General features: G+C 43.6%; 1 protein-coding gene across 1 annotated transcript in view; it reads right to left on the reverse strand.

Moving 5' to 3' along the window:
• Positions 1 to 9,979, reverse strand: part of PYGL (glycogen phosphorylase L) — a 36,646-nt gene extending 26,667 nt beyond the window's left edge. The window contains exons 1-3 of the mRNA XM_081122807.1: positions 9,502 to 9,979; positions 4,246 to 4,347; positions 1,685 to 1,763 (exon numbers count right to left, since the gene is read on the reverse strand). Of these exons, the coding sequence (XP_080978933.1) occupies positions 1,685 to 1,763; positions 4,246 to 4,347; positions 9,502 to 9,744 (424 nt within the window). The 5' untranslated portion in view covers positions 9,745 to 9,979. The remainder of the gene's footprint in view (positions 1 to 1,684; positions 1,764 to 4,245; positions 4,348 to 9,501) is intronic.
• Positions 9,980 to 23,306: the final 13,327 nt, after the last annotated feature.

Below are 23,306 nucleotides of genomic sequence, written 5' to 3' on the forward strand. Positions count from 1 at the left end.
TTTAGAGCCTGACCAGAATGAGGTCCCAACATTTTCAGTCAGGTAAGGGATGAGGTGACCTAATGGGAATTACTCAGCCTCACTGATCATTTCACTCTTTGACCTTATCAGCCAACTGAAGGAGCAAGGTCATTAATGTCAGGCACAGAGTGGAGTTAACCCACCCAGCAGATATTGAAGGCCTGGGGCTTTATGTAAAAGGCAGGCAGGCTGGTTGTCATTCTTAGATGCGCATGCCATTGGCTCTGCTGATCTTCCTACAGCCCCACGGAAAGACCACAAGATTGCCTGATGACTGACTTCACACGGTAGCGAGTATCCCAAAGGGAGTGTTTTTCTAGAACGAATGGCAGTATTGAAGTACACTGCAACAAACGTGGCGAGGGTTAAATAATAGGACACGCATGCAAATGGATTTCTAGTAAGTTGGAAGTTTGTGTAAAATGAAGAGATTTTGGAATCATTTCTAAAAAAAGAACAGATACTTATTTTTCATAGAATACAATCTGATATATACATGTGTGGTGGTACACTTCTATTATTAAATTTAAGTTCCACAAGTAATATGTTAATATATCCTCCTTGTAAAAAAAATTAACATGTTACAGACAGGACTAGCATCTACTTTGATCACCAGCCCCAATTCTGCCTTCCTCTCTAGGGAAGATCACAAGAAGCATTTTAGTATTTCAAATTTCAGACTTTTCTACGGATTTACATATATGTGTGTGTGTGTGTGTGTGTGTGTGTGTGTTCACAGGAAATATTAGTTTTTAAAAAACATAAATAGAAACACACTGTATGGCTTTTAATGCACATGGCTTTCCCCACCCCCATCCCTGGAGGTCTATCCAAGGGCAATACATATAGATCAACTTTATTTCTTTTTGGTCGCTGCATATTATTCTGTAATACAGATTGTTCTGCTACTTACTTACCTATTTTCCTACTGATGGACACTAGGTTATTTCTAATAGTTTGCTCTTACAAACAGCACTGTAACAATTTTTTCACATGCCTCCTTGTGCACGTTTGAGTGTGTTTTTTACAGTAGACACAGGAAGTAGAATTGCTTGGTCATAGGGATGTATATTTTTAGCTTAAGGGAGCTGATATCATATTTTTAATGTTTTCCTCTATATTGGTTGAAAAACCATTTCCTGAATAAAGCAAAGAACTCAAACTGCATCTATACAAAAAAGAAAATTAAATCACACCAATATTGTAACAAGTGTATCATTACCTACTAGTTAATCAAAAAGCAAACTGTCAAGTGCACAAGATGACAATACAGTGGTTCCACAGCTTAGGTCATACCACACAAGTATGTGAATTGAGTAGCTGTGAACGTAACGGTGAAGTAAAGGGGCCACTTTGGAAACCCTTAAGTACACAGGAAGGATCTGGTTAACCTTAAGGTTTTAAGCAATGTCTCCAAGGGTTTTAAGCAATGTCTCTATTGTTCAAGTTCCCTTCTCTACTGTTTGTGTAGAACTGACCAAACCACAGTGCAAACTCAAAAACAAATACATCTGCAAACTCAAAAACAAATACATCTGTAACCAGCTCACATCTTGCACTTCTCCTAGGAAGCCTGTTTGTTTCTCAGCGTGGTCATGCACGGCATCTGAGAAGGCGCCAGCTGGCTAGACATTAAGACGCACTAACCATGTATGTCACTTACCAGCAAGCCTCCCAAGACCACCATTGCCAAGCCCAGCATCTTCTTCAATTTCTTCTAACTCCTCCATATCCAGCCCGAGCTGGTGACGAGAGGAAAACATCACTGGGTGTGGATACAAACTCAGGCCATTGCAGAGAGAAGAATCATTTCCTAAAGCTCTGGGTCAGGTATCCAGGTTAGCCTGTGTACTCAGCTCTGTGAGCCCCCGTGCAACTCCCTCTGGTACCGATGCCCACCGCAGGTGCTGGTGGCCGCAAAGGCAACCGTTCAAGATGGCATAGGGGCAGCTTGTAGAGAGTATGTGCTCTCAGTGTCCAGTACTGACTCTGTTACTTCTACCCTGGGCAAGCTACTAAATCTCTCTATGCCTCACTTCTCTTATTTAAGACAAAATCCTCCTTGGACGACGGTATGTACCGCAGTCAGGGCTGTTGTGAATTAAAATGAGATTATACAAACCAACCATTTAGATTATTCCTGGGCAGATATTCCTCAATAAATGTTAACCTATTATTACTTCTTAAGATTCTTTTTTTGTGCGGTTGGGGTAAAACCTAAGAAAGAGTCCAGTACCAAGCTGACACTAACTGGGCTGAAGGATTTAAAAAATTATCAAAAGGTATGAGGTCAGACTTTCCAGGGTGGAGTAAAGTTCATCTTTTCAGGACCACAACATATTTACTCAGTCGGGTCAATGGTTGTTAACCCAAAACCAGTTCGTGAGTCACTGTCCCTGAGACCTGGAGCCAGACAGCAGTCAAGGAAACCTCCGCCCTCTGGCCTCGCTCAGCGATTTCCAACCTTTTTCATCTCAGGGCACACGTAAACTAATGACTAAAATTCTGTAGCACACCGAAAATTATACTTTTTGCCAATCTGAAGGAAAAAAAAAGGTATAATTTTGATTCATTCACACAAGATGGCTTTTGTGTTGGCTCTTGTCATTTTTTTATTTGACAATCTAAGAGAAAAGAGGTCAGTGTCCCTGACTAAATAGTCAGGTGCTGCATGTTTTAAAAATTCTTGCGGCACACGGGTTGAAAATTACTGGTCTAGCTGGATGGGGCTAAAATCCTCTACTTCTCTCTGGGTTGGATAAAAGGCTGTGGGAGGCCTAGAGGTATTTGTGACCTTGGGGACTGATGCAATGGATTGCTAGTCAGCTCCCTGCCCCAAAGTGATGGGATTCACACAGCCAGAAGCCACCAGCACCACTGTGGACTCACATCAGAGTTATCAGAATCCTGCAACCCTGGAGATCACTTTGGACTACTCATCTTACAGTAAGGAAACTGATGGCAGATAAAATAATGGCCTGTCCTATGCTGACTAGATAATAATTCAGCCCATGCTTGGCCAAGGATGGTCTGTTGTGAAAGACTGCATTCTTATCTGAAAGTGAGGCAATCTATGAAATATTATTTAAAATGGAAACGTAATTTACACATTTTGAAAGCGTATGCAGAAGAAGCAACCATGCTTGAAGTTTATGCCCCAGTTCCCATGGCCACTTACTTGGATCCCTACCATTAAACCAGACACTGCTTTGTCACACATGTCTTGGTAAGTCAGTCTCCTTAGAGTTCAAAAATGACTTTGCTTCTGTTCATTGTTGAAGGGCCTTTCACATTTGCTCCCTAGTGTGACTAAAGTTTACTGGGGTCCTTGTGCAAGTCAACTGCTTAATGCTAACATTCAGGATTTTTTAAATTCTAAAAAAGTAAGTGTAAAGTAGGACAAAAACCTTGAGCAAATAGACATGGGCCACTTCATCTCACCTGGTTATATGCTAGGCCATGAGAGGTATATTATTTTCAGCTGATATTGGGAAAAGGCAAGAAAAGAGAAGCGGAGGGGAGCTGCAATGTTCTTTCACAGGAAATAATCTACCTAACTCAAGTGAAGGAAACCAGCCCTTAGTGACAAATAGTTGGCCACAGGAGGGGACAACCCCAAGAACGTGTCTTTGCAAACACCCGTTCCTCCTTTCAACTCATCAAAAAGGTCAAGGACTATTTTGTTTTTGGCATGGAGATCTTGGAAGTTCAGGGAAGAAACAGTTAAATATGTTCATAAAAACAAATTAGCATATTAGGTTTAAGACCTCAGGCTCATTAGGAGGAAGTGTACTTTACATGTCATTTAGCAAATAGAGAAAGTATGATGATGGAATTTTAAAAGCTTATTATTTTCACATATTGCCTTGATATACAAAGAATAGTCAAACTTTGATCATTTTTTTAAAAGTAGATAGAAGCCTAAAATAAAGCTTGTGATTCTGACAGCTGAGATTCAGGCACTTTTAAAAGGCTTGTTCAGATGCTAATTTCTAAGATGTAATTTGCTGGGAATGCTGTCAGAAGATTTGACTGCAAAAGAAAATTTTCATTAGGCAAAAATAGTTCTCTAACTTTGTTTCTCTTAAACCAGAGATCACCAGTAGTTTATATGTCTAATACTTTGTAATAGCCATGTCTATAGAAGCAATTTTTTGCCTTTTTTTGTGGGGGGTACTATATCCCCAAGGTTCCTGAATTGAAATTTATGGGGAGAGAATGTACCTGGTAAATGGCCTCGTCACAGGCATTTTGCAGACCAAGGTTGATCATGGTGTTCTGTAATGTTCGGCCCATGTAAAATTCCAAAGAAAGGTAATAAACCCTCTGAAACGAAGAAAAGTGAGGTCACGTTAACTTTATGAGGCCAACCTTACTGATGAACATAAACACACAAGGTCAACAATAAAAAACAAACAGGCTGGACTACTTTGGCACAGGTTCAAATGAAACTCCAATAGATGTATGAAGGGCTAAATAAAAACATTACTGACAACTGGCCCTGGGAAAACCTTTTTATATCCTACTTTTGGCAAAGTAGTTGAGTGTCTTTTTACCCCCAGGGAGAAAAAAGTAAACTCATCCAATTCAATTCAATGTTTTGTGTGTGTGTGTGTGTGTGTGTGTGTGTTTTACCTTTCTGTTCATAAGCCTCATAAATTAAGCATATGTTTTGGACAAACAGAAGTCAAACTGCCATAACTCATTCATTTGTAAAATATTTATAGGATGAGAGTCAGGTAGGGTTGGATGTGACCATCTCAAGTCATCCAAGAAATACAAAGATGAACTCCTTCTAGAGACACCCAATGGCTAGAAAGTATTCCTCCTTGACTGATTACTATAAATAATAGGACAATGAACTATATTAGAATTAAATTATTTTAGAAAGTCATGAACTGGCAATAATAAAAGAATACCTCAGGTTTATTGGTGTTTCTCTTTTTTTCTTTTTACAGGAGAGATCGCAAACACCATCTCCCACTACCACAAGTTATGCAGTTGAGTTTCCCACATTTGGGGAAATCACAGGGTCTGCACATCGGGAGTGCAATGGATAAGCCTCGCCCTGGGAAAACCACTTTTGTGATCATGGTATGTCCCCTGCCAGGTAAGTATTATTGGTGCCCGTTCTTCATAAAATGGAAAATTTCTCTGTCAACTTAGAAACTGCCTTTGACGTAGTAAAAGCCAGGTAAATACTCTCAGAGTTGGGTGAAAGGCACAAAGGTCAGACTTGCCTAAACCTGTTTAAAATACGCAGTTGACTAACTTCTTTTTAAGAAAGAGATCAGTGAGTAACTTCACCCAACCCTTTTACAATATCTTTTTCTCTATCTCAGTTCCCCTTTCCTTTTCCATCAAACACAAAACAACAAAAATCTGTAAGTGCATCAATATAAAGTCACCTACAATTTCAGGGACTCCCCCCGTTTCTCAATAAAAAGAACCAAAAAGAAAAGTATTTGGTCAACCCAAAACTATAAAAAAATTATATAGTTCAATATAACAAATGCCTATTATAATATTTAACTAATTCGTTATACATATATTTAAAATATTATATGAAAATGTCAATTTACAAATTTCACTTTTTCCAAAAAAAGTGAAACAATCGAATTATGTTCAATTATGCAACAACTGAATTCTGTCTTCACATGAATTGTCGACATCCGTATTTAGTGGGTCATCTCACACTATTTCCCAGAGCACATTACCATTATTTTTATCCAAGTTGTTTGAATATCTGTAACACTGTCATCGGGGCCCTCATCAGTCTATCGGGTGCCTACGTATGGGCTTGGAAAAGGGGTCTTTCCTGGGCAGATACAGGACAAAGGGGTGCAAGGCACCCCACACCCCCATGGCTGGTGCCCTTGTACATAAGGCCACAGACTGAGTCACCGGAAAGAGTATTTCCAGCCACAAATATCCATTTGCATAACATCAGGGCAGCTTTCTTCATCTTTCTTTACATCTTCATGATCACTATAATATAACCACTATGTATTGCTTTTTACTTTTTAGTAATCTATAAAAAGCTTGCTTATAAATACTATATACATACACACACACACACACACACACACACATATATATATATATATATATATATATATATATATATATATATATATATATCCCACACTTGCAATTGGGAAGTTCTGCCCCCAAGAATAATAGCTATATTTGTTAAATTTCTTTCCCTCCCTTTTAATGACTCCAAATTAGCATGGATTTAAGACATTTTAAGACATTTCAAGGTCTTTGTAAAAAATGTTGCTGCTTAAAATAATTTAGAGAGATTTTGTTATATGACAGACTTTACAAACATATGTATTTAAGGTGATTTTCTATTTTCTCATAAAAATAATTTTTGGAAGGACTTCACTTTATATTTGGGAAGATATACAAAACCTTGAAAAATAGATCTCCCCCATCCTCTTAGTTAGTGGTCTCTAAATATTTATTATATACTCCTGCTAGTAAAATATACAGCATCTCCAATATACCTTAGAAATTATACGCGTGCATTACCACCACTAATAATTATGTATATTTTAGAAAAGTGGACATTTTCAAAAAGCAAGCAAAGATAAAGAAGAGATATTTAATAATAACTAATATTTAACAAATAATTTAAATTTTATCCCAGCATTAATCAGAGGACTTGAGTACTTCTGGGAAGACATATAGAACAGGAAGCAACAAAACTGAGATTTGCAGGAGAGGCAAGAGTTGAGCATAGAGACACTGGCAATAAGGGTGCAGAGTGGGCAGATGTGCAGAAGTGGAAGAACAGGGCATGGATGGGACAGCGTATTGGTTTGGTGGGAGAGCAAGATAAGTTCAGGAGGCTAATGGGAGATAAGACAGGAAGGACAGGTGCACCTGGACTGAGAAGGGCTTTAAATGCTTAAGGATTGTAACAGGCAATGAAAGCCCAACTGAGCAAAAGGTAGTATTGTTTTTTTAAAAAAATGTTTTTATTTATTTTAGAGGGAGAGGAAGGGAGGGGGGTACAGAGAAAGAGAATGAGAGAGAGAGAAACATCAATTGGCCGCCTCCCACACACACTCCAACTGGGGATCGAGCCCTTAACCTGGGCATGTGCCCTGACTGGGCACTGAATCGGTAAATTTTCAGTGCACAGGACTACATTCAACCAACTGAGCCACACCGTCCAGGGCGATGTATTGCTTTTGTAAGCGTAATGGAACTGGAATGCACAGAGTGAGCTGGGATTGGCAACTCAGAACCCTTCAGGAGCCAGGCAGAGAAAATACCTGTGTAATGGAGGTCACATAAACAATAAGGAGTGCTAGGCCAAGAACTGGAGTGCACAAGTCCTGCCCAAAGGCACTAACAATTAAGTTACTTAAAGATGTCTCACTGGCCAAACAAAATATGTCTGCTAGCCATATTCAGCTGCACGCTACCAGTTTTACCGTTTCTGGTAAGCAAGACAGCCACTCAGAAGTCTATTTCATAGACCAGGAGCCAGGATCTCAATTAGGCAGAGAAATGAGACTGCAAGAGAGTGATTTCAACAGAACCTGCAGAAATCAACAGCAGTTGGCAACCCACTGAATGGGGAATACAGGAGGAAGTCAGAGGTGACAGTAAAGTTTTGTATCTGGGTGACTGTCAGCATAGCAAAGCCATTAAAATTAGAAACACAAAAGATGGGGCAGGACTGGGAGGGATAATGTTTTGAGTTTAAGGAAATAGAAAGAGATCTAGGTATGTTCACTAAGCGCTTAGAAGTGTAGAAATGGAGTTTGAAAAAGAATTCAGATTAGAGACCCAGATTTGGGATTCATCTGCACAGTTACTAGAGAGCAGGGGAGGTGGGAGAGGAGCTTGGACACACTTATGGCTCTAGTCCATGCTCTATGGGGGCAGGGACCTCCTGTTTAGGTGAACGGCTGTCACAGCGTAGATACTTAACAGGTGTGGAATGAAGCTTGTTCACTGTTGTATCCCTAGTGTATCACTATTGGAATACCTGGCTTACACCTACATTCAAGTAGGGAAGGAAAGCCCTGGGAAGAAAGCAGCTAGTGAACAAGGAAAACCATAAAGTACCAGATAAGCCACTGGAGGAAAACATACCTCCAGTGTGTTCTGTGATGCTTGGTGCTAAATGCTACAGAAGAGTATATGTGGGAGGGGGTTTGGGGGAGGGTGGGTGGGGGTGTTTGAGGTCCTAAAATACAGCTCATTATCTCACTCTCCAGTTTAAAAACTTAAAAATAAATTTCCAGTGCAAGGGACTGTCTCCTCATGCAAAAAAATAAAATAAAAGACAGTAAATATAGTAATACACAGTCTTTTCTAAGGATATATTTTTAGCAGTTGCTACCCTGGGACAGAGGTCTAGGCCTCTGGAGTGGGGAGAGTTACTTTCCATTTGAAAGCTTTGTTACAATTGCCCTTTCTTACTATGAGAATTTACTTACTTTCACTCAAGTTTTTTTTTTTTTTTTTTTGACACTGTGATCGAGGACTACCCTTTTCTTTTCCATGCTTTTTACATTAAAAAAAAAAATTCCCAATGTATTTTGCACTGCCTCCAGGATATATGAGTCTCTCACCTTTTCCAACAGGCCTCCTACCAGCTTTTCCAGTCTCCTTTCCCAGCACTGACTCACACCCACCTCACTGCAGCAGCCAGCTGCTCTCTCTCACCCTCGAGCTGCACAGCCCAACCCCTCTCCCTGCCCCACCTTCCCAGATTGGCCCGGGGGAGACAGTGTCCCTCTGTGCGCCCCCAAACACCCTAAGTAACCGTCCATCCAGCCCCTGCCCGGTGGACAGGGGTGGTCTGTGAACAGCCCTTCTTCAGCAGCTCCCAGGGGAGGTCTTAAGAGCTCAGAGCATGCCCTGGACAGAGGCCTCCACGCCAGAGAAATCAAGAAGTCCAGGATCGCCACACCCTGTTCTTTGCAGCGCGGGAGGGGGGGGGGGGCAGAGCTCCGCCCACACAACGCTCGGGCAGTCCCTAGGAAGAGCCCAGGCAGGCATCCTCCAACCTAGTCCCCAAAAGGCTCTTTGGGCAGCGAGGCTCCAACTGCCCCTGCCCAGGGCCTCCCGCCATTTGGCGAGCTCCAGCTACTCGTCTCCCCTCCCTACATACGAAGCTTCTCCAGGGAGGGCTTTTGTCCGTTTCGCTCAGGGCCGACTGCCAGGGGCCTACAGCTGTGCTTGGCATACGGACGGGAGGGGCCCGGCCCCCCTGGATTAAATGTGCAGAGTAAACGCTCCAAAATCAGTTCGTGAAACAGTGGCCGGGCGAGGGAGGCCGGGCCGCGCTCTCCCCAGGCAGCCCCCAGGGCAGCACTGCCTCGCGTGGGGCGGGTGCGCGGCGCGGACCCGGCCCCGGGGCGGCCCACCCACCGCCCAGGCACGTCCCCCCGGACCCCGGGGCGCGCTTCCCCCGCGGGGGGGACCCGGGGGGCGGGGTCGCCGCGGGGGTACCTTGGGGCTCTTCTCGTAGTAGTGCTGCTGCGTGCGGATCCAGCGCCCCACCAGGTGGTCGCGCACCGTGTGCGCCAGCGCGAAGAAGTAGTCGCGGGGGGTGGCCACGTTGCGGTCCTTGACCAGCGTGAAGTGCAGGTGCCGGTTGAAGCCCTTCTTCAGCTCGGCCACGTTCTCCACGCCCACGATTCCGCGGATGCTGATCTGCCGCCGCTTCTCCTGGTCAGTCAGGGGCTTGGCCATGGCGGCGGCGGGCTGCGCGGCGAGGGGCCGGGCGCGGGACGCGGGACGCGGGACGCGGGCGGAGGAAGCGCCGCTGTTTCTCCGCCGCTGCTTTTGAGTCCGTGGAAAGTTCGGGGTCCGCCCCTGGGAGCGGCCCCGCCCCCGCTCCAGGCCACCGGCCGCGGTGGCCGAGCGCCCGGGGGGCGGAGGGCCGGCCAGGCCCCTCCCCGGACTCTGGGGCCCGGGTGCTGGCGCGCGCCTGGGGGTCCCCCTGCCGGCCAGAGTCCCCGCGCCCGACGCGCCCGGATGGGGCGGTGCCGAGGCCGGGAGCGGCCCGGGGCGGGGCGGAGTGGAAAGTGGGACCTTCGGCGGGTCACGTAGGAGCCCAGAGGTTCCCTGCGGGCTCTGCGCAGTCTGGGGGCGCCGCATTTCCCTGCCTCCCCACTCTAGACTTTTGGCTGCAAGGAGGCTGTCTGCGTGTGAGCGCACGCTGCTGGCACTTTCGTAGTACAGATGTTGGCGTGCTGTGCCATTCTTATCATCGGTCTCTCTCACTGCCCTTGTCCGTCCTTGGCATTGCCCCATCCCGGATCCTGGGCAGCCCCGTTCCTTTCATTTATTTTATGAGGACGCAAAGATTCGGGTTTCTTGGCAACTCAGACCAAAGCACCCTACTGCTCACCGGTAGAGACAGGTTCCCAAGAGTCAGAAGCCCTGAGCTAGACCCTGGGGTGATTAGGAAGCTGGGGCTTTTGCCTTGAATTACTTTTGAACCCAAGGGGAGGCAGTGGGGAGAAAGGAGAGGTGGTGTGTGTGGAAAATGAAGGGATAACTCACTGAGCCAGCTGTGTTGTTTGCATGAAACAAAGCGGTCTGTGTTCATCTGCAGGACGGGCTGATCTTTGCACCGTTCACCTCTGGCTGTATTTGTATATGTGGGGTTTTCTTTCTTTTTTTAAACCGTGGCAAAGGCAAACACATGGTATTGTAGGATGTCAGAGACTTTTTCTTTTTCAAGAGGTAGTATTAGCCTGGCCGGTGTGGTTCAGCGGGTTGAGCATGGACCTAGGACCCAGGGGGTTGCGGTTGGGTTCCCAGTCAGGGCGCACGTCCAGGCTGCAGGCTCGATCCCCAGTAGGGGGCGTGCAGGAGGCAGCTGGTCAATGACTCTCATCATTGATGTTTCTATCTCTCCCTCTCCCTTGCTCTCTCTGAAATCAATAAAGATATCTTTTTTAAAAAAGTAGTATTAGTCTATTATTTTAGAACGAGTCCATTGTCAGAATTGAGTTTTTGAAAAAAAAATCTTAATAGTACCAACAAATGGACTTTACATGTAATAATAAACCAAAGGCAATTGTTTTGAGTTGATGCATTGCTGGAGTGGCGGTGTGGGGGGCAGGGTTATTTGATCAGGCTAAATGCAACCCTCACCATAAAAATGAAAATTCAGATCGAATTGGTCTGGTAAAATATCCAACCCCTTGTACCCCAAGCTTCAGGAGTTTAAACCCTAGGCCTTTGGGGCAGAACTGAGACTGATTTGGGCCTAATACAATACCTGCAAACTGATGACCTGCATAGGAAAGCACTTACAGGAGACCTGGGGATGAAGGCGTGGCCATCAGATGAGGCCAGAAATACCCTGAGTGAGAGTGGAACCACACATCAAAACGATTGATCTTAAAAACAACTAGTCCTGTGTAGTAATGTTTGGGGGTAGGAGGCTGAAAGACAAGGTCCCTTGACAGATTGGATAATAAAACATGTTTTTAAAACCAGCTTCGAATGCCTCTTGGATGGTCACAGCGTTAAGCCAATTTTGAGTCATTCACTTGTTGGTGAGAAATAGCTCAATCAACTTTAACAACTGGTTCAAAGAATACGGTGGAGCCATGGGATGAGGGGAAGGTCTGAGGAGATCTTACTTCCAGGGAGACCTTTGAGCAGCAAAAGGCAAAATAATGTCTGGTTGGGGTGTAAGGAATTAGGGGGTGCCAAAGAAGAGATGGAAGACTCCAAAGGCAAACTTACTCTTCCTTAGTTTTGCTTAAGACAGTTTCAAATATGTGGATCCTAGCCCCACTATCTACTTAGATGTACTAAATTCTTGTTGGAAACCCAAGATGATAATGAACTAATAAACACACTATTTATTTGATTCAGTACCCAGTACAGTGAGCCCACACCACTGAGCTGAACGTCTCTCAAAGGGGAAAAACTGTGAGCTATAGATTGTCCAAATTATAGAATGTGAGGAGGGACCAACCAACCCCATGTTAAAGAGAACATGGTGGCACCAGGTGCTTTGGGTATTCCATAGATCCAGTCTTTGATAATAAATCACATGGTCACAGAGTTATTCTCTTTCCACTTGGGTTGGCCAAAAAGTGGAGTATACGTGTAACTGAAGTTTGCGAAATACAGAGCTTATGGTCTCCCAGGTCTGGTTTAAATCTGACATCAGTTTGTTTTGTACTGGTCTAGGACACAGGCCTAGAGAGGTTAAGCCACCTGACCAAGAAGATGATCTTTAAAAACCTTTCCTTTCACCTCTTCTTGACCAGAAACACCAAAAAAAACCAAACTGTGGTTCCCTGGAAAAGCATGAGGTAAGTTGTTCACATCTGTTTACACCAACCTTGCTAAAAAACCTGTGTTGTTCCTGTCTCTCATCTGCTTCTTCCCTGGGGCTGCTGTGGTGAAATGGGGCTTGTGAATATTTGAGCAAGCGGTCCAGACCTCACAGGACAAGTATAAGTTGCCCAGTGTTGGAAAAGAACCTTTAGCAAGTGTGTTAGTCCAGTCTTCAGAGAAGCAGATGAGAAGATAGGATTAAACATGCCAGGATTTTATTAGGGCAAATGCCTGTGGGAGAGAAAAGGTGGAAGGAGCCAAGTTAGCCTGGGAAGGTGTCCGGATGTGATGCAAGTCTGACCCCCAGTGAAGGAGAGAAGGAGGAAGAATGCGAGGGAGCATCTCAGACTGCTGTGCAGTCCCAGGAAGATCCAGCAAGGCCACTGGGCAGTTATGGAACCAGTCAGCTGTCAGAGGTGTCCCCATGCTCTCTTAGTCACTGGTGGGAGCATCCTGTGAGAGGTGTGATTTCTGCACAAGCACAGCAAGGATATCTGGGCCCCTAATTATGCTCCCTGCAGTTGGAGGTCGGTGAGGCCCTTTCTAGCGGCCATCACAGAAAGATAGTAGATAAACAAACAGGTTAACAGCCACTATGTTTCGAAGTAGGCCTTACTGTGTTGGCGTACCACTTTCAGGTTTATCAGACCTGCAACTAGCACTTTCCAAGGGCTCGGCTTGGCTCTTAATATGTTTTCCCCCGTTTAGTCCTTCCACCAGCTCTCTGAGGCAAGTTCTCTTTTTCTTCCCATTTTACAGATGAAGAAACCAAGGCTTAGAGACGGTAAGTCGCTTGTTCAAGATCACTTACCAAGCAAGTGGCTGAAGAGGTTTTCAAATCTTTGCATATTGTTTTCCCTCCTCTGAAGCAGCTTTGGGATCTGTTAAGTAAACCTGAATTCTGCTGGCACCTCAGCTGACCTGCTTACCCTCTCTGCTTAGCTTGTTTTGTACTGTTCTCTGGCCTTTTGACCTACTTTTAATCAGTTCTGAAATTCAGGAAAATGCCAGGGGTCCGAAGTGGCCCCACAAATAGGTCCTTTGCACTTCAGAGATGGGCAGTGTAAAAGATGAGCTGAGCTTTCTGCTCAATGAATGAATTTCAGTACATTCCACACAGTATATTTAATGTATGAATCTGTCAGCCGAGGTTACTTACTACCTAGGCGCTGTTGTTTTAAATATTTAGTAAGATGATTGAGAACCTGCCTGGATTTATTCTACAATTGAAGACCCTTAGAATCTGTAGGCAGCACAGATGACCCCATTGCCACCTCTATAATTGGCTGTGACTGTGACCATTCGCTTGTTACTTGAATAAATTTGGCTTGTCCTGAAGCAAGCAGGTGTTCCTGGCACTTTCAGGTCCTATCATATTTGATTTGCACATTAATACAGTAGTTTGACTTGTCAGGTGTGGTCCAGTGGGAGTTCCTGAGAAGCCAGAAATATTTAACGATTCATCTTCTCCCTGCCCCTCAAGTCACTTACCATTTTAATATGCCAATCCTGGAATGTACTGCAGCCAGGGGATCACTTAGTGCCTCAGTTTCGATGTCTGCAAAGTAAGGGTAATGCTGTCTGTCCTCCTCACTCCACAAGATGGCTAAGCTCAAAAAATCAGTGTGAGTGGAGAAGTGCTAAGAAATGTTGAAAGCATTATTAAGATGTCACCTTCTGGGTTGGGATTATATTTTGAAAAGTACTGAAAAGTCAGTGTTGGACTTTTCTCCTGGTGGTTCACTTTTTCCCGATCTACTTTGCGGAGCCCTCTAGCTCTTGCGCTCTGAGTCTCCCCGCCTCGGTTAACATCTGGGAGCCACACTAAGAGCGAGGGCCAAGGGTCTGAGAAGATGACACAGCGGGTGCAGGGGGAGGAGAGAGGTCAGTGGTCTTGGAGGGATGAGCCTCGATCCTGCTTCCCCGGGGAGACAACAGAAACCCTAGGTAGCCCCAGTATCTGAGAGCAGCCCTCTCAGCCCTGGGCTTTGCTCTGTTTTCTGGGAAGATCCAGGAAGTAGCAGGACCCCAGGGAGAGCAGGTGCTTGGAGGCTCTCAGCAGTTGGGGCTTAGGCATATTCACAAAGACTCCCCCTCCCCGGGGAGGGGAGGGGCAGCCCTTGGCTGAAGAATGAGTGCTGAAGGCTGACTCAGTGAATACTCAAGGGGAGAGATGTCAAGGCCTGGGGCTCCCCATCCCCACCCCCACCCCCACCCCTGCCACTTGTGCCTTGATCCCCAGTTGAATGGACCGATTGACTGAGATCACATTTTTCCCCTTCCTGGAGCAATGAAGGTTCAAGTTAGAAATGGATTAGGGGTTTATGTATGTATATAATAAAGCTGCATTTCTTGCACACCTGAGTTTATATACCATTTGTATTGGCTTTACCCTCTGGTATTATTACTAATGCAACAAGACTTGTGTTTCAGATAAGATGTTCAACTTGTTATGGGAATGAATGAGGAGATTAATCTTTGGAAAATTTTGCAAAGAGATATGACCAAATGCTGACAGAAGAAGGGAAGTGAGACATGTGCTAAGCATAAGGTTTCAGCAGATAATCATGATGGGACATGCACCAGAGACCGCTTCCTGTCACCTTGTCTCTTTGTCACACAGCCCCCTCTTGGGGCCCACATTTTGACCTGCCCTTTGTGTGAGATTGATTAATTGCAGGATTTATCACATAAAGCATATAGCTTCTCTACACATATTATTGGTTTTCAGAATTTTGTTCCCTTAAAGGGTAAACCTAAGGAATCACAGGCACCACCTTCCCAAATGCCAAGTACTTTAACTTCTCTTAGCTGTTTAATTACCCATCTTTAAAGCTCTAACCACTAAGGTGCTTAGATAATGAGGGGTAACATTTATTAGCTTAAGACATAAAATACAGAGAAAAATAGCTTCCTTTTCGCTTAGTATTTTCAAAAATGGAGCCTGGAAGTCTAGATGATATATTGAAAGCTGATCTCACACAAATGTGGGGCTTTCTGTTCTGCATTTCTTGTTGTCTTAGATGTATTATAGTTCATTAAACATAATGTTGCATAGCATAACCTATCTCTATTTTTCAAATTCAATGTTTTAATTTATTGACTTATTAGAAAAATATTTGTTAAGCACCTACTATGTGTCCAGCATTGTGCTGAGCACTTGGGATACATCAGTCAACCAAAAGACCCTAGAGCAGCCAGGTACACTGTTTCCCCAGTACCTTGTTTTCTGGGAACTGACTCTGTCCCTTTATTCCCTCCCCTATCCCATACTTAAGTATAAGTCCATTTACTTATTGTGGGAGTGGTCATTTTCTAACCTAAACTAGGTTTTACAACCATGACTATAGGACTCCCCTGTGGTCATGTCGCAGGACCTGGAAGTGTTGGCCAACTTGGAAAACCAACAAAACATCATCAGATGAGCCCCCACTGTATACAAGGTACTGTGCTCACTCTTGATGGTACAAAAAATACAGGCCATGGCTCTGCCTTACAAGAACTTTTAAACTAGGTTAAGGCAACATACTCATGTGAAAATACAAGGCAGAATGTGCTACAGGAAAAAAACCAATTAGCCCAGATCTTAAGTGCTATATAAGTTCACAAGAAGAAAGGAGAATCTTGTATTTGTCTTGAAGCCCAATGACAACAGATGTTTCTTTTTTCTTCCTGGATGTTCTTTTTACTCCTCTATCCTCTTGAATGGCAGTATCTTAGTTATCGAATCATACATTTCCAGTTTAAGATGAAAATATGAAGTTTACGCCATTCATAATTTTCATGACAAATTGTCTTGTATTTCTGAGGAAAAGATTTGGTGTGAGACTGGCAGAAACAGGCTTACACCAGCAGGTGGAGGAATTTGCCATTTGAACTTGACATCTCAGGTTATTGAGTGGTTCCGCAAAGGATGTGATTGCAATTTTAATTACTGCTTTATTTCTTTCTTTGCTCCTGATGTTTATGCACCAAAACACTCTGAAAAAATTACCCATACTCTGAAGATAAACCAAAATGGATTATTCTCATCACTGTAGCCAGAGCAAGCATGAAGTAGATGGCACTTTCTCCCAAACCTTAAATGTAAATATATTGAAATCTAAATAATTTATTCTGACATAGAACATTGATGAAATCGTAAAAATGAAAAGACATGGGCCCAGCCGGTGTTGCTCAGTGGTTGAGCATCGACCTATGAACTGGGAGGTCATGGTTTGATTCCTAGTCAGGGCTCAGGCCCGGGTTGTGGGCTCGATCCCCAGTAGGGGGCGTGCAGGAGGCAGCTGATCAACAATTCTCATCATTGATGTTTCTAACTCTCCCTCTCCCTTCCTCTTTCTGAAATAAAAAAAAAAAAGACTCAGGATCTTTACATTCTTATGCTAGATTTGGAACACACATAAGTTGGGTCTGCTAGTGGCTTGGACTTCCCAGTCAACCATACGAGTTTACAGTCAGAGTAGCTGGATGTCTACACTGGTTTATCTGGGGTCTATCGCAGGTTTTCAAGCCCGTGTGGACATGTCTGCAAACTGGTGAGACAGGCCTGAGTGAAGTCAGTGTGCCCAAGGGAGTTGGAGTCATGGGGAAAGAAGTCAGGCCAAGCCCATTGCTGGGGTTTAGGTAGAGGGAGGCTTGTCTAGCAAGCTGTGGGTGGCTGGTGGAGGCTGAGGAACTTCTTGGGTGAGAACTTGCCCTAAGGGTAGGAAGAGTCAGCTGATTAGCTTGAACCAGGAAGAAGCCTTGGTTGTCAGGCATAATAGGAAGTCTGGTTGGGGCCTTGTAGCAGCTTCTTGTTTCTGTTCTCTGGTTTAGGGGCCTAGAGGCATGTGTTCCATTGGACAAAGAGGCCTGTCAGCAAAAACTGAAAGACTTTTCTCTCTCAGCTTTATAAAAAATACACAGATTCCAGGAACACTGTTTTACCTTTTAACACGAACAGATGAGTCATTCTTTTATTTATTATTACTTATTTATTTTTAATTTATCGTTATTGTTGAAAGTATTACAGGTGTTCTCCCTTTTCCCCCCATTGACTTCCTCCACCTCCCTCCCGCCACATTCTCCCCACCCCCCACCCCCACCCCCCAGGCCTTCACTGAATTATTGTCTGAGTCTGAGCTATGCATATATGCATATGAATTCTTTGAATAATCTCTTCCCTCTTGCCCCGTCCCAGGTGAGATATTCTTGCGTTTCATTTCTGCACAGCTTAGAGGAGGGTCTGGAGACACCCCTGTGCTCAGTGGGCTGAGGTGTTGTCAGCCAGATTGTGAGCATGTAGAGACATCTTCTGGAGACTCCTAGAAATACAGGACTTGGTGTGCAGGGTTTGGAGGTTCGGTAAGGCAAGTAGGAGCAATACCAGTGACATTTGTGTTGGATTGAGATGTCTCTTGTGCTCCCTTCTAGTCACTACCCCATCCTAAAGATAATCACTACCCTGATTTCTAATATTGCAACTTATCTTCGGCTGCTTTCAACCTTGTGTAAGTGGAATCAAACAGTTCATCTCTGTTTTGCCTGACTTCTTTTACTCAACATTAAGTCTGTAAATTTCATTTATGTTCTTGCCAAACATCATATGTTTTCATTGCTGTATCAAATTCCATTATACGAATGCAGCACTATTTTATTCTGAATAAATCCTGGGTATTTTGGTTTACTCTCCAATCCCCAGATCACTTAGTACCAAGCATAGGGGCACTTGTCACTTAAGACTGCCCTAGTTCATGTAAGTTAAGGAGCTCCTTTAAAGACCTGGTGGGGACGGGAGGTGGTGGTGATAGGGGAGAAATATCTCACAATACAGGAAATATCTTGAAATAGAATATCAGGCATCATTGTGCCCAAAGACCATCGGGCAAACACCGTCAGAGCGAATTCCTTTCTGGCTGTCTCTCTCCTTGGGTCCTATTCTGCTTCCATGTTCCTGGAGACTGTTTTAGACTCTTTTTTCCACCTTTTCATTCCCTTGAGACCCCCAGCTGCAATCTCTGGGCTGCCAGGAGGAAAAAGAAGTCCTTTAAAATGAACAAACAAGCAAACAAACAAACAATGAACAAACCCCTGTGTCCAAACCCTATCAGCACAAAGATGCAACGCTCCCATTACTGTACAGCTCCACATTCTCTTGGTCACCCTACTGGGCTGGGCTGGGACTTCCCTTTCACATAATCCAAGGTCCCTTTAAAGCTAAATTTTAAGAAAAAAAAGGGGGGAAAAACAGAAAAAAGGCAGTTTCCCCCCAAAGCAGTTGTCTACAGTGTCCTCAGTGCAGCAATGGCTGCAGTTGTAAATATTCTTACTTTCTAGCCATCCTGCTCCTAACTCCCACTCTTTTGTTCTGTTTCACTGAGAAAAATAATTTTTGTCTTCAGGAATATTAGCAAAACACCCTTCTCATGGCTGGCTTTGAAGATCTTCCCTCCTCAGCCCCCCTGTGCCAGCACCCCCCTGCCTACGGTGGTGGTGTGTACTGAGAGGTGTGCTCCTGAATGGGCACACTAGGAGGACGTGGGTGCCCCTTGGCTGCAGCAGGGCATAGCTCCCTGGGGATTATCCTGTGCAGACCCTGTACTTCTGAGCTGGGTGCTGATGGGGGTGGGGTGACCCAAGCTGGTGAAGTCTGTTTACTTCAACAAGTTCCTTTTGCCTCTTGGCCACGATTTTGTTTTCTAGTTCAGTCTTCTTTACGCTGACATTGGTCTAGGTTCTTTTTAGGCACTGTCAAGTAACGAACAGGGTTTCTAATGCTGTTGAAACGTTTGTATTTAAGAAGCTCATATGGATATCTTAGTGGGAAGTTGTAAAAAAACTGTTTTAGAGATTTTTACTCTGAAAAATTTGATTAATGAGAGAAATGGAAAAGAGATTGAGCTGAGTATGGCCCCTGAGGCACGGGGTACGTTGTAGCTACTGGAAACTTTCAGTACTTTGGATACTGTATTCGGGGTGAGAAGTGCTGGACACAGAAAGGAAAGTGGGAGGGCACCAAAGAGACACCTTGTTTACTTTGGAATTTTCCCTGGAGTTGACTTTGTTCTCTGTCCTCCAGGACGCTAGATGGGCAATAAAGCTTAGAGAAGAGAGCCTCTTTATCCCAGCTTGGTGACCCTCCAAGAGGGCCAAGGTCAAGGGCCAGGCTGCCAGGAGACCAGGTTTCTATCAGAATTTCTCCAGGTTCTGGACATAAACATCATCATCATCATTATTATTATTGTTATTTATTGTGGCAAGAACACTTAACATTAGAGCTACTCTCTTGGAGAAACGTAAGTGCACAATACAGTGCTGTTAACTATAAGTACAATGTTGTACAGCGGATCTCGAGGACTTAATTATCTTGCTTAGCTGACACTTTATGCCTGTTGAGTAGCAATTCCCCAATACCCTGTCCCCAGCCTCTGGCAACCACTCTTTGATTCTATGTGTTTTATCACCCCCATGATCATGGGAGAATTATTCACAATAGCCAAGCTATGGAAACAGCCTAAAAAAGGTCCATCTGTGGATGAATGGATAAAGAAAACATAGTATGTACATACAATGGAATATTCTTCAGCTTTAAAAAAGCAGTAAATTCTATAATATGGAACAGCATGCGTGAACCTCAGGGACATTATGCTAAATGAAATAAACCTTAGGGACATGATACTAAATGAAATAAACATTATGTGTAAGGACAACTACTGCGTCATTCCACTTACATGAGGTTTCTAAAATAGTCAAATACACAGACATAAGCCATTTAAGTCTATTCTAGGAAATGGGGAGAAGACCTGTTTCCCTCTACTTCCAGACCACTGTCCTACCCTAACAGACAATATCTTCTTCATGCTGTGCATGCCGTTCTAATGCACAGACGGAGCTGAGCAGCTTGGCCAGCACCGGTGCTAGAGGTGTGTGCATAGGTGGTTGTGGTTGGTTTGCTCACATTTATACAAGGAACAGGTTACGGGGAACAGTGGGCACATGGAATAATATTGAAGAAGGCATGGTCCCTATCTTCAAAAACCTCATATTCACCTAAAGTACTTTTCTAGCAAAACTTGAAAAATTTTTAAGTTTATTTTTGGAGAATCAACAAAACACACATATAATTTTAAAATTGGAGTTTTCATTTGTTACTCCAAATCCCAAAGGGATAACTTTGCACACAAGGGAGGAAGTTGCACAGCCCACTGCGAGTACGTGTGGATTAGTGTCTCTGCTATTTAGAGAGTAAAGCAGAATAGTTAGGAGTGAAGGCCCCAGAACCAACACGTGGGGGTTCAAATCCCAGCTCTGTCACTTACCAGCTCTGTGACCTTGGGCAAATGACATACCCTTGATTTTTAAATTTTTTTTTTAAATGAGGGATAATAGTAATGCCGCCTCATAGGACTGTTGTATAGATTAAATGAGTTAATAAAAATGAAGTATTTAGAATAGCACATGGCACATTGTGAGCCCTAAAGTAACAGTAGCAATGACTATTACTTGCCCTAAGAAACACTGGTGTGAACTGTACTCAAGGGACGTAAATTTTTTAAGTTATTCAAGGCCAAAATCTTTGGTAAATCTTTTCACCTTCCACTTCCACTCTGCAAACGTTCCAGCAATGTGTATTTAATTATATGCTGACCACTTTCCATTGCAAAGATCAACAGGAGCTTAATTAAGAGTAATCCCAATGAGGTGCTGCGTCAGGCACTTCACATCTTTTCTAACTTAATCCTCATAATCACCCCATCCTGTAGGTATTATTACCTCCAGTTTGTGACAAATTAAGTATTTATAAAGTTCTCCAGATGATTTCAATATGCAGTGGGGACTGAGAACCATCACTTTGCTAGTAGCTGATGAGTTTCTTTTGACACATGTAAGATGTATCTTCATTGCAGAGATATTAAAGTGTGAAAATCAAAAATTAAAACACAAAATAGCCCAGCCCAGTGGCTCACTTTGTTGAGCACGGTCCCGTAAACCAAAAGGGTTGCGGGTTTGATTTCGAGTCAGGGCATATACCTGGGTTGTGGGTTCGATCCCCAGTTTGGGTGCATACTGGAGGCAACCAATGGATGTTTTTCTCTTTCTCTCTCTCCCTCCCTCTCTCTCTGAAATCAATAAAAGTATCCTGGGGTGAGGATTTAAAAAACCCCACAAAACAATTCTTGCATCTATGAAATAAGAAAATAGGGTAATATTGTTATGGTTATTATTAATCTAGATTCAGAACATGAAAAATATTGTATTGGGAAGACCCATTCTGTGGAAGAATGATATTCCTTAGTTGTCCTCTTTTACAGTGTTTTTGAAAGTTTCAACTAGGAACGTGCCCCAGTGATTACTGAGTTTCCTTTAGTTACTGCCAAACTTTTGCCAGAAAGAGGCTTCAGGATGAAACCTGAGACCTGGGGCCCCTAAAGGAAAGGAAGCATGTGTCCAATGCATCTGGACATCATTGCTACTGAGTCTTCCCCTGTGCCTTACTCTCTACTGTTTCCTTGAGGCCCTGACTTGACACCCCCATTGCCCCTGGGCCGGCCCTCAGTGCTTCATCTGGTCCACGGAGACTCTGTCCATTCCCAAGGCATGGAGAGCAGATGCTCAGATCCTCTTAATACCAAGTGTCCCCTCGGCTCGGTGGTGGACAGCGAGCTCGCACAGTGTATGTATTGTAGATGGTAACTGCACTACTTTCTAATTCTTGGCCTTAGGTCTTAGTTGAAATGTTGAAGACACGGAAGAGTGGCATGAAGTTTTGTCTGATCCTCAGAAGTTTCTTCTAAGTTGGGTTTCTTTCTGACAGGTATTTGTAATTTTTTCTGCAGGTATATGTATCAAGCCTGAGTGCATCGCTCTACCTAGATGGTTGAGGTTCGCATATTCTGCAAAGCCTGTGGTATTGCCAACCACGAAACCAACCTCTTGAGAAGCTGCAATTAACCTTCGCCCGCTCATCATTTTAAGCCTGCCCGAGCCATGAGACTGGAGACTTACTCTGCGTACCCGCAGCCACGCAGCCCACCAGGCAGTTAGGGAAATATATTGAGTGGAGTCTTCTCATAGGTCACACGTGGGGGTCAGCGCTGCAGAAGGAAACATGAGGATCCTCATTTACCTCAGAGGACTTGTTCCTTATAAACCTGTTAACCATTAGGTTGAAAATACAGGGAAACAGAGTGCAGAGTAGTTCATATTTAATACCTCAATCTTTCCTTAAAGGTAGTTAGTTAAATGCAGTATAACAATAAATCAATACATTTAATAAATCTATGGTGCTAGATGTGGGTTTAGACAGGAAAAGATGGGCCTGGTTAGCTGAAGAAGGAAACAGGTAGCTATGATATATAGGCAAGGAGAACAAAGAAGAGTTTACAGTGTAAAATATAAGTTGCAGAGGAGTCTTAGAAAACTGATACGCCAGTTGCATAATTTACAGTGACTTAAGCCTCCTTGAGAAAGATCGATGCATATTAGCATTCTCTTCTGATTTGTTAAAGTTTTAAATATTTTATGTTTAACACCATAACTGAAAAATGATACGATTAAGGATACAGTTTTGCTTTCCAAATAGTTAACCAATTTTTAAATAATATTTTTCAACATTTTTGAACAATTTTCATTTCCTCCCTTGTGATGATTCTCTATTCACCATCTACTGAAATCTCTATTTCTGAGTTATCTTGTAGCTGATTTTAGTAATACTACACCATTTTCATTATTGTGGCTTTGAAATAGGTTTTAATGTGTCCTACAAGTCGGGTTACTACCTTTTCTCAGAATTTCCTTGCCTACATTCTTTCACTAATTTTTGCAGAATAACAAACATTTTGTCAAGTCCCAAAAATAGACATTGTCTCCCAAGAAGATGATTGTGAGAATCATTATTGACACTCAAATGGGATCTTAGTAATAAAAAAGGGAGGGGATGGAGCCGTGGGACGGTTAAGAGATTA

This window comes from Miniopterus schreibersii (assembly GCF_964146895.1).
Source record: "Miniopterus schreibersii genome assembly, chromosome: 1".
Classification (NCBI taxonomy): domain Eukaryota; kingdom Metazoa; phylum Chordata; class Mammalia; order Chiroptera; family Miniopteridae; genus Miniopterus; species Miniopterus schreibersii.